The sequence below is a fragment of the Aspergillus bombycis genome, assembly GCF_001792695.1.
Source record: "Aspergillus bombycis strain NRRL26010 chromosome Unknown contig00180, whole genome shotgun sequence".
Lineage (NCBI taxonomy): Eukaryota > Fungi > Ascomycota > Eurotiomycetes > Eurotiales > Aspergillaceae > Aspergillus > Aspergillus bombycis.
In genome coordinates, this window is record NW_019170182.1 from 33,730 (window position 1) to 44,642 (window position 10,913).

Here is a 10,913-nt window from a genome sequence, read left to right on the forward strand (position 1 = left end):
GGTGTGTAATATATGGAATTCGCGTATCCGAATGATTAATGATACCCATTGCCTATATTGGACCGGTAGCTATTCGTAAACGAATGAGGTGTTGTTGTTCCGTTGAATGTAGCTTCATAGACTTGTGGACTTGTCCGAGATCCACTCGACCGGCCATAATGACGCCGCCGCTTCTAACTCCGAATACCTCAACACCCTCTGCTCTCTCAACAACCACGTCGCAGTCGACTTGGCACCTTTCTTATCATAGGAAGTCCTTATAAACCCGTCAACCAGAAAACTCACTTTTACATGCCCATCGAAGACTCCCCCTCCACAATGGCCCTCGCCGCTAAAGGACCGATCCACTTCGGTCCATTCGTCGTCACATCCCAGGTAAATAAAAAAAAAAACCTCCACCCAGGAGCACACAGCCCCCGATTTCCTCCAAAAACACTAACTGATCCTACAAAACCAGGTCTTCCACATCACCCCCCTCTCCTTCGCCCTTGTCAACCTCAAGCCCATCCTCCCAGGCCACGTCCTTGTCTCCCCGCGCCGCATCGTCCCCCGCGTCTCCGACCTCACCCCCTCCGAAACAACAGACCTCTTCCTGACCGTCCGCCGCGTGGGTCGCATGGTCGAGCGCGTCTACGGCGCAAGTAGTCTAAACATTGCCGTGCAGGATGGGGTAGAGGCGGGGCAGAGCGTGCCGCATGTGCATGCGCATATCATCCCGAGGAAGAAGGCGGACTTGGATGCCCGTGGAGGGACGGATGCTGTTTATGATATGCTAGATGGGGAGGAGGGCGATCTGGGGAGGCATTATCGGCAGAAGATGACGAGGTTTCCCGCGGTTGATAATGAGGCGAGGACACCGAGGAGTATGGAGGAGATGGAGGCCGAGGCGAGGATGCTGGCTAAGGAGATGGAGGCCGAGGAGGTGGATTGAATTGGAGTGTTGTGTGTAGTATTCATAGACGCATAGATCTTTACTCTTTTTTGCGTGGATACCCTGTTTTTTTTTTTTTCTTTTTCTGTGGATTCTAACTTGGTTTGTGATTGAGTTTTCCACTGTGTTCTTTCAATGTGTATGTGACAAGACTCATCGATCGTCGATAATATCTAAATCTAATCATGGGCCCATCCAAACGCCGCCACCCGTCTAGTGGTATGCATGATGATGATAATAATTAAAGAGAAGCAAAGGAAAAATAACCAGAAAGAAATAGGTAGCTCGTAAGGCATCGACACCATTAAACATAACCCGAAAGCAAAGTCAACCGAAAGACTATCACCCGTATCAATGATTCACACTCTTATTTCTAAACTCCATTGGCGGTCTTCTTCTTCCAGAAAGCTTCGCGCTCCTGGAGCACCGCCGCCGCCCATTCCTTGATTTCCGGTAGCTGGACACGGTTCGCGACATGGCAGAACTCAGAAAGATCGAGATCGTGGGCACGCTCATACTCGACCATCTGCAGGAGAAGCTCCATCTTGTCGATATCGTGTACGTACTTGGATTCCAGCGTCTCATTGTCCTCATACTCCTGGAACACCTTCATAACCTCATCTCCGGTCAAAATTCCACCGGGAACACCTCCCAGCAGGTTCTTGGTGATGTAGTTCATCACCTCGGCCTCGCGGCGAGCCTTCTCTTCCTTGTTCACGTTGTCCACTGGGGTGATGTCGCCGACCAGCGACTCTGCCATGTCGTGGATGAGAGCCATCTTCATGCAATGGGGCAGGTTGAGTCGTGGGGCGAGCGAAGGCGGGGCAAGCATCGTCATCACCGACATGCGGTACATGTGGTCCGAGATCGATTCGCCTTCTGTGATGCCGAAGCGGCGCCAGCCTTCCCGTTTGGTGGTCTTCAGGCGCTCGAGGAGGTGGAAAAATGGAATCGGGGAAGCAGAGTTCTCCTCCGGGGGGTGAGGAAGGGTGGCCAGCACTAATTCAATCTGTTAGCTTTTGTTTACGGTTTCTGGGTGTCATTGCAGAGTTTCTCTCACCGGACTGCGTGGTCCAGAGGGGATTGGACGGTGTTTCAGAGCCCATTTTGAAGGTATTCGAAACGGTATAAAGAAAAAGAAAAAAGAAAAAAGAAAAAATTAAACTCAATACACAGAAACGGAGGGGAGAAGGGCCTTATATGCTTGAACGAAAGACTAGCTGAGGGAGGGGAAAGAAAGGAGCCCAAAAACTGAGGGGAGATTCTGCGGGGGGAGGAGAAAGAGAAGAAGGCGGTGAAGGGGACTGATAACCAACCTGATAAACAATATAAACAAGCACATGATTGGCACTCGATCTGTGGTCCCCGCAAACCACTTTGATTTACTCTCCTCGCGTTCTCCCCACCCACTGCTATTCCAGATCAGTTCTAGCATCTATGATCGGGTTCTTGTAGACGTCATTGTCTATGGCACTGCCACCGGTGCGGACTGAGGATCGCTGGTATACAACCCCTTTCTCCAGTTCTTCGTCTTCGGGGGACGTTGCTGACCGCTTCAGTATCTCGCAATCATGCAGTCGGCCCGACCTCCCTCTCGGTCCAAAAGACCGGATTGGACACCGCAACCACCCGTAGCTGTCTTTGTCCGGAACCTCCAGCTGCTGCAACTAGACTCCCGTGATGACTGGCCGGGCATTACAGTTCGCTCGTTATCCCCCTCATCGCAGAACCAGCGCCAGCGTGTCAAGGCCATCGAATGGGCACTCTACCAATTAGTGGCACTCTGGGACCTGGAAACCGCTCGGGATGTATGTGCGCTTCAACCTCGAGTGTGTGGCATACCGACTGACAGAATACGCTAGAAACTCCGGCCCTTCTTTCCTCCACTGGAGCCATTGCAGTCGGTCAATCTGCGCGCCGCCCTGTTTCGTGTGTTGTCCGAGTTGAAGAAGAACGGGGACTTAGGAAAAGAGACTATCCTACGGAAGTCAATGCTCGATGACTGCAAGGGGGAGAAATTTGACGAGCTTCTTGCAGTGTTTTCGACTGCAGTTCTCCGCAAAGCCCTGGCCGCCTCGGCGGATGAAGGACTTGGGACCCCCGCTATGAAGTTGTCAATGGCCTCGGGGTTGACTCAACAAGAATATCAACGCATTCTGCCCCTTATTCTTGCGCATCGCGTCTCTTTGAGAGGGGTGGGAGAACACCACAGCCGAGTACGGGACACGCATGAGAGTTTCTCGCAATTGTTGGATTACAAAAAGAGTCAACTAGAATTGCAGTTCAAGGAAGAGCGTCCCCACATTCCGGATGAGGCTGACTTTGATGGATTGGCACTGAAGTTCAGGGCCAATTGTCTGAGCAACCCGGATTGGGCCGATGCTCTGCTATATGGAGGTGCCCGCAGTAGCAGCGATGCATTTCTGGAACTGCCTTTTTCAACAGCATGGTCCAAGGCAAAAGCGTCGACGGTAGAGGACCTTAAGACAAACACTGCTCCAGATCTGTTGATTGACTTGGAGACACGTATCACGAGGCAGCGCGCCCGTTTGCAGAGATGGCATCAGTATCGCAGTTCAATGCTGAGACATGAGCGGGCAGAATCGACGAACTCAACGAAGAGTCCTCCCTTGGCGTTCCGGGACCACCAGGCACTCACTGTCGCCAGCATTGCCAGAGCTGTTCGCGAACCAGTAGAACGCATTTCCCCCAAGGCGGATGATCGCGCCCTCCTGTTTTCCATGACGGAAGCGCTTGCTCGAATCGAAGGCACGCACCGCTCATCTTCACGAGCCACTCCATTGCATGCCCCTGTAGTCGATGCAGATCGTCGTACGGCTGGGCATGAATCGTCATCCTCAAGCAATACGTCATCCCCTCGATTAATTCAGCAAGATGCCATCGCCAAGAGCACACCCTCGGGCAGTGTTACATCTGAAGCGGATGATGCTATAGGTCGATCTAGGTCTCCCTCGCTGCAACTCTCTTCTGATCTGGAATTCAAACCTGCCCAGCGCAAGGAGCGCAACACATATAACCTAATTGAGCGGACCCGGAAATCCATGTCGTTAGTTCCCCCTCCGCCAAGTAACCCACGGCCTAGGGAGAGTCTTCGACCTCGCCGTCCGCGGCCCTCTTTCCCCGTGAACCAATTCGAACTGCCCGAGAGGCAGACTCCCGAAATCAGCAGAGCATCTACGCCGCGCGATGAGCTGTTCGAAGAAGAGGCAGACTACGCCAGTGTTTTCAAATCCCGGCCACGGGTCGCTCATAGCCCTGTTTCTTCACCGGCAGTGCACGTAAGTGCGGTGGAAGATTTCGATCTCGGCATGGACATGGATTCTAGACTGGAGATGAGCGAGGCCTATGACATGGATTCGCCCCTGCCTAGACGGCGTAGGTAACTGTCCCGTTGCTGATCACCTTGTACAGTTCACTTGAGTCCTATACAGCATAGTCATATAGACAGTATACCCCTATAGTCTATCTGATCTAATTGGTCGGTTGATAATTTATATACACGGCTATAGCCAAGACAGTGTGCCAGTAGATTGTCATCAATTCCAATATCTCATATCTGTTTCTAACTCCTATCCTGTATCGGTGTCCATCCCTAACTCCGTTATTACATAGCTATAAGCATCATTCCAAAAAAACAAGATACCAAAACGCATGGGGTAAGGAAAGCTAAAGGGGACATTAACCCTTCCGCGTTGCATTCCGAGTACGTCTCCGCGTAGTAGGAGGTACATACTCAGGCTCCGAATCAGAAAGTTGCTCTTCAGAATCCGCTATCTCTGGCAAAGAAGAGAGTTCCTGGGCGGAGCTAGTATCCGGGATTTCCCGTTCCAAGGCCCCTGCATCATCCGATTCAGCAGCAGCCTCAAGTTCACGTTCAGGTTGCGTAGGCTGGTGTCTCTCAACGATGAGATCTCCATCATCGCCGTCATCTTCACCAGGAAGAAGGAACCCTCCGCCGCGGTCAACCGGATCTCCCTCCTCTGATGGTTCTCGGACGTAAGGTTCCGGTGTAGTGGCCTGCTGGCCTGATTTACGGCTTGTGAATGGGTTATATGCGTCTCGTTCATGGTCACGGGAAGATTCGCCGTATTCTTCGCGGACACGCTCGGCGATGCGCAGACCGAAGAGGAATTTGCGCCAGGTTTGAAGGATGCGCGCTTCGGCTTTGCGGCGCTCTTTTTCGCGCTTTTCTGCGGCGTCAGCGCGCCAGGCGTCCTTAACTAGGTCTTCGTTTTCCGAGGCTACGACGACGCCTTCGATGACGGGAACGGCCATCTTGGAACCGAATTCGAAGCCCGTGACGGCTTCGGCGTAGTCGATGCCGAGTTTCTTGCAGATGCGCACGGTGCCGGGCCAGGGGATGTGCGTGGCACCGCGGGGCACCATGCTGGGGACGAAGCAGTCGATGTTGCCGTAGTCATTTTTGGGGATGACACCGTCCCGGATAGGTGGCGGGATGATGTATTCTGTTTGGTATTTGGCGTAGAGGCCCTGCTTGGGCTTTTCGCCGGTTTCGCGCTCTAGTTCGTCGACTTCGCGTTTGCGGAGAAGCGTTACGGCGCGGATGGGCACTCGTTTTAGTGGCGCTTCGCCTTTCTTGATCTGTCGGCCTTCTTTGTGCCAGCTCTCGGCGGAGAGGCATTTTAGGACATCTGCTCGTCGGTAGATCTTCTCTTCCTTGGCCTTGATGCCTTTTCCGGTCACGAAGGTGCGGACGTGTTGGGAGCCTGGTTTTAGGGCTTCTTCGCGGCGGAGGAAGCGTTCTAGGACAAACTCGGCTGAGGCCTTGAGGCTTTGGAGCGTGTCACCTTCCTTAGCTGCCTTTTTCTCGGGTTGATTCGGTACCAGGTCATTTGCATCCTCAAGGTCGTCGACCGCCGTCTGGCTTTTTGCTGAACGCTCGTAGATTCGTAGGATGACACGAAACCAGTTGTACTCATGGAACTTGCCTCTCCGGCCGGGCACGGGAATCTTTTCTGCTGGCATTCGATAGCCCTTCGTCTTGCCAGGCCACGTACGACGGCGGAGATACCGCGTGGTGACATCTTTTGCCGTCTTGTCGGACGAATATGCTACCACATAGCAAATCACTTGCTTAGCTTTCTCAGCTTTAGCCCCTCGAGGCTCGAATGCGGCCAGGAGCTCTGGCGTTGTCGCTACAGCATTCGGCAATATCAGCGGGTCGACGGGAATGATCTGGTGGGTAACCGGAGACGCAACTTCTGTCCAATAGATCGGAACAGGAAGATCCTTGTCATACCCCTTGGGGTTATTTCTACTGCCCGCTGGTTTCTGGTCACAGCTATCATCGGAATCTACATCCATAGCATCCTGAGTTTCCCCAGTATCAGTTTGGGCTTCTGCCTCAACCTTGGCTTTCTGCGTGTGTGTCTCTGCCTTGGTCCAACCGAACCCTAAAGGCTGGAGACTGGCGACGAGTCGAGCTTCGATCGAGAGCGCACGAAGTAATGCAGTAAACAGCTGAGCACCCAGGTCACGAGACCCTTCCATACGCTCTGCAGCCTGTCGAAACTCATCAATACCGCAGACCCTCTCCCCAAATCTCTCAGGATCGTGTTCTTCCTTGTTGAAGGCGGATATGTCAGCCTCGAGGTGGGACATAGGCCGGTAGCCACGTTTTCGTAGCCCCGGGGCGGTGATCCTGAATTGTTTCTTCCAGAATGCAGCCAGGACCTTGAGTAATGTGATAATAGGGTCTCCACGGCTCATATCCGGCCGACCAGGTTCCATCCGCGATGAGCCCTCGCCCCAGTCTCTCTCTGATTTGCGACGCTGCTTCCCTTTCTTTTTCTTGGCCGTCTCTTGCGGGGGCTTTTCGGGAAGCTCCAAGCCAGAAGACACTTTCCATTTTTTGACCTCTTTATGAAGGGCGTCAGGTAGCTTGCGACGTAGAATATCGTGGACCTGGGGGTCGTTTGCCCAAGCATTTCGGAGAGCGTTGTGATGGAGCAAGAACTGGACATGCAGGCAGTGCGTTAGGACCCGGATTTGGCGTTCAATTTTGGATGGAGCTTTCTTCCCATCGATGATATCGGACAGATGAACCTCGTTTTTGTCGAGAGTCAACTCTAGATCCTGGACGTGGGCGGGTGTCATCGAAGGAGTAGTCGCTGTGGCGGTGGTAGCCTTCGATTCCATTGCATCTTCCCAATCCACTTCGTCGTCGTCCGATTCCAATTCGTCACTAAGCTCATCTTTGATTTCCTGATCCTGAACAGCAGTTTCATCGGGAACGTCGCTTAATGGGGAGTCTGATTCGTCATCGAGGGCGGCGATGTCGACACTGGGAGCAGCTGTCGCATTGTGGCGTTTGGCACTGGGCGGATCCGCGGAGGAGAGTCGCTTGCGGGGGACGAAGGGGGGCATACGAAGAATTCAAGGAGGACTAATTAGTGAAGAGAGTGAAAGACGAGGGCGAAACGAGCGAGTTAGACGAAACAAGGAAGATGAAAGATTGTATGTAAATTTCACAAGACTTGCGGAGTTGTCAGAGATAACGATAAGTCAGTCAGCCGAGGATTTACGATCAACTGAATCTAGATTCCCGGAACAACTTCCCCACCTTTTACTTTCTCGTCATTCCTCTTCTCTCCTCTGTACTTATCTCTGGGTTTCCTCTTGGGATTATCTAGTCGTTGTCTTACTGTTCTTCCCTCTCCTTTATTTTCCCAGTCACAGCCAATATGGAGGCAGTCAAGCGTTTCTTCTCTTCCCCGCGCTTTGCGGTCGCGGGCGCAAGTAACGACAGCAACAAGTTTGGTTACAAGAGTAGGCCTATGAACCCCCAAGCTTTGGTCGATCAATGAGTAACGATATACCGATGGATTAGTCCTTGCATGGTATCACCAGCATTCCCTACCTGTCACCCCTCTCAATCCTCGCGCACCGCAGATTGAACTGCCCTCTCGTGCCTACGACACGGTCGCATCGCCCCGTGCCTTGCCTACGCCATCGCAGACATCCTTATCGGTTGTGACCCCGCCAGCGGTCACTCTGCCGTTGCTCCAGGAGGCTCATTCGGTGGGAATTCCGGCCGTGTGGTTGCAGCCCGGAACGTTTGATGACGCCGTCCTGGAATTCGCTCACCAGCACTTTGCGGCAGTGATCGCAGGCGATGGGGGAGCGGGAAGTGAAGGTTGGTGTGTCTTGGTGGACGGCGAAGAAGGACTGGAGGCTGCAGGAGTGCAGTGGGCGAGCCAGAAGTTGTAGGGGCGCTCAAGACTATCTATCCCGAGGGAGCGGTGTGCTGTATCCGACAGTGTCCTAGCACCTCGGTACCCTTCACAGCATGTATATAGTAGTATAGGTCTCGCCACCAGTGAATCTCATCGTCTCTCAACATGAAACTAGTAAGGTAGATTCGTCGTTCTAGACGCCTTCGTAGAAGTAGCGGTGGACCAATAAGGCTTGGGTCACTGCAAGAGCTCACATGTCCTGCTGAATGGATAGAATCCATTGGCCATGGCGCATGAACCAGGCGACGTTCGACTACAAAGGAAAAAGAAGAGGCTTGGAAACGGGTAAATTAGTGGCTTAGTCCATGAATCATTGGCAAAGGTTGTTGCTGCGGTGAGACATGTCAATGGATGAGAAAATCGAGCTAATTAATCCCGCCCCCCGTATTTTCATCGTTTATTCATAGACTAAATTCCTTGCTCTTTTCACTCTCCCACGCTTACCTTGCTTTTGTATACTCTTTTCAACCACTCTTTTTCCACATTCAACCCTCCCAGTAAAATAGCAAAAAAGGAAAAGGAGATAAAAAAAACACGTTACAATACGTTTGTCACAAGGGGAAAGAGATGCCCACCAGTTCCTTCGTTCTCGACTCGCCCATCCCTCCCCAACTTGATCTTGCTGGTGCTCCCTCACAGCTCTTCCTGCCGCCGAATCCCTCTGCCTCGTCGGCCCTTTTTCGCTCCATCGCCATCCCCAGCCGCAAGAGAGCGCGGGGAGTGGAGTCCGGACACCGCTCATGGCTCGATTCTCCATCCAGTCCCACCTCCTTCGCTGTCGCCGATGATCGTCTCGCCGGAGTAGACGACGTCTCTGCTGAGCATGACTACCGACCCAGTCGCTATCGAGATCCGCCGCTGAACCTCCCCCTGGATTCCAGCGTTGAGTCGCTCAGCGATGCATCCGGGGCTCGTCGCAAGCGCAGCCGGCGAGATCCGTCATCGGTGGTGGCACCATCCCCGTCGGGACCGGAGGATGAGAAAATCACCCAGGACAACAACTACTATCCTCAAACTGCCCCCGTGCGCTGGAGCCGCGCAGTTTTGGATGTGGTAGGAAAGGTCTGGGACTTTTGCTGGTCGGGAGCCTTCCGCGGATTCTACGCCGGTGGTGGTCGCGGGTATGCGATGACGGCTGGTGATCCGTCGGTATCGCTGGGCCCTGATGACCACTCGTGGCAGCCAACGACGGAAAAACACGATCTCTCCTCTCCATCTGCGGGGACTCATGGCTGGAGTGAGTCGACTCCTCTTTCGGACGATCACATTGATGACGACCTGCATCACAACTGGGTTGTGGTGGGCCACGATGAGTTCGGCTATGAGGCGAGTCCATCAACCCGGAGGCGAGTCCATCGTAGAACGTCCTCGTATGGCCATTTGCGTCGACGACAGCCGGTGAAGCGGACCTTGGTGTCGCAACCGGCGTCGATAACGACCAAGTCGCACTTCTCTGCGCCGGCGAAGCCGCGTGAGACCCCTGTGTCCGTGGAGACGCAGCGTTACATGGCCCAGAAGCGTCGCATGGAGCGCGAGGAAGATGCGAGCCTGGCCCGTTTGAATCGACAGCTACAGGCCATGATCAAAGAAGGGCAGCAGGCGTTGGGGACCAGAGTGGAGGTGGACGACTTCATGGAGGATTAGGATCGGTGTTGCTACTTTAATTTCTCACCCAGGGATACCCCACACAATCGTTTAATATTTGATTTTCCAAAGGACCGCATTAGGGCCTTTCTCGTTACTGATGGCATGTTGGTATGAAACTTTATTCGACGAAGACTCGACCTGTTACGATACGATGCAATGTTTTTATTATAGTGATGTTTAGCCATAGCCATGAATTACGAAGCATGAAGAATGACAGTCATTGTGTTGATCACGTCTGAAAAAAAAAAAAAAAAAAAAAAAACCTTGATCTTGACCCGGTGTATAAATGCATGAGATGAATTATATATGAGACCCCATCTCCCTATTGACCGGCCGTCGAGGGACCTTCCGTCGTGCCCTTCTCGACGCTACCAACATGGACACTCTCCTGCAATGTCTTGGCCACACCAGCTAAGCCATCCTTATTCAACAAGTCACCAAGATTGTTAGCCTCGATTCGGCGTTGGATCTGATTCGGCTGCGTCTGTACTCCATCAGCATGTCAACATTCAACCACATCCCCACAAGCAGGAAACCTAGGACCTGGCAAACTTAACCGAAAAGAAAAAGAAAAGAAAAGAAACATACAGGAGCCGGCATCGCCATTGAAGCCACAAGGAAGAGAGAAACGACCGTAACGGAGAGCTTCATTTTGGACGAGTCTGGTCAAAGAAACTAACAATGCTTGTTAGCGACCCCATTCAAGAGACGGCGAATATTAGGGACATGACATACGTTTCGGTACCCAGTGGTTGCAGTCGAGATGGGACACAAGAGATTCAGGAAACTGGAGGGATCAGGCCTTTGGGTTGGTGTGTTCCCGTTCATATACTCACTCCGTGCTTACTTGGGGCGAGTGTTGTCTCATCCCTTCATACTTTCTTCATGTCTCACGACGTTTGCTGGTATGCGGGAATGGGAGTATTTTGGGTTGACGTGGAGGCATCTTCTGGGGCTAGTTTCTTGCCGTAGGTTTTGTGTTGAGCTTATAAATCAATTAGATGGAGGGTTGGAATTATTATAGGATATGAGTTGAAGGTTGTATATATATATATATA

At 52.5% G+C, this 10,913-nt stretch overlaps 7 protein-coding genes across 7 annotated transcripts; 4 read left to right on the forward strand and 3 right to left on the reverse strand.

Moving 5' to 3' along the window:
* Nucleotides 1–291: 291 nt before the first annotated feature.
* On the forward strand, nt 292–931 carry ABOM_011871 (HIT family protein; the record flags this gene model as incomplete). Its single annotated transcript, XM_022538999.1, has 2 exons — nt 292–375; nt 458–931. The coding sequence occupies 2 exons, from the start codon at nt 292–294 to the stop codon at nt 929–931; spliced, it is 558 nt and encodes a 185-aa protein (XP_022383462.1).
* A 373-nt stretch (nt 932–1,304) lies between these two features.
* Nucleotides 1,305–2,037, reverse strand: ABOM_011872 (HD domain-containing protein; the record flags this gene model as incomplete). Its single annotated transcript, XM_022539000.1, has 2 exons — nt 1,305–1,930; nt 1,992–2,037. The coding sequence occupies 2 exons, from the start codon at nt 2,035–2,037 to the stop codon at nt 1,305–1,307; spliced, it is 672 nt and encodes a 223-aa protein (XP_022383463.1).
* A 465-nt stretch (nt 2,038–2,502) lies between these two features.
* Nucleotides 2,503–4,335, forward strand: ABOM_011873 (uncharacterized protein; the record flags this gene model as incomplete). The annotated part of the gene is made up of 2 exons (XM_022539001.1): nt 2,503–2,739; nt 2,794–4,335. The coding sequence occupies 2 exons, from the start codon at nt 2,503–2,505 to the stop codon at nt 4,333–4,335; spliced, it is 1,779 nt and encodes a 592-aa protein (XP_022383464.1).
* Nucleotides 4,336–4,630: 295 nt separating this feature from the next.
* On the reverse strand, nt 4,631–7,339 carry ABOM_011874 (Rad4 family protein; the record flags this gene model as incomplete). Its single annotated transcript, XM_022539002.1, has 1 exon — nt 4,631–7,339. One exon carries the CDS (start codon nt 7,337–7,339, stop codon nt 4,631–4,633), a length of 2,709 nt encoding a protein of 902 aa, XP_022383465.1.
* A 317-nt stretch (nt 7,340–7,656) lies between these two features.
* ABOM_011875 (CoA-binding protein) lies at nt 7,657–8,182 on the forward strand (the record flags this gene model as incomplete). The annotated part of the gene is made up of 2 exons (XM_022539003.1): nt 7,657–7,741; nt 7,803–8,182. The coding sequence occupies 2 exons, from the start codon at nt 7,657–7,659 to the stop codon at nt 8,180–8,182; spliced, it is 465 nt and encodes a 154-aa protein (XP_022383466.1).
* A 593-nt stretch (nt 8,183–8,775) lies between these two features.
* Nucleotides 8,776–9,852, forward strand: ABOM_011876 (uncharacterized protein; the record flags this gene model as incomplete). The annotated part of the gene is made up of 1 exon (XM_022539004.1): nt 8,776–9,852. One exon carries the CDS (start codon nt 8,776–8,778, stop codon nt 9,850–9,852), a length of 1,077 nt encoding a protein of 358 aa, XP_022383467.1.
* Nucleotides 9,853–10,177: 325 nt separating this feature from the next.
* On the reverse strand, nt 10,178–10,506 carry ABOM_011877 (uncharacterized protein; the record flags this gene model as incomplete). Its single annotated transcript, XM_022539005.1, has 2 exons — nt 10,178–10,339; nt 10,444–10,506. The coding sequence occupies 2 exons, from the start codon at nt 10,504–10,506 to the stop codon at nt 10,178–10,180; spliced, it is 225 nt and encodes a 74-aa protein (XP_022383468.1).
* Between the last annotated feature and the right edge of the window lie 407 nt (nt 10,507–10,913).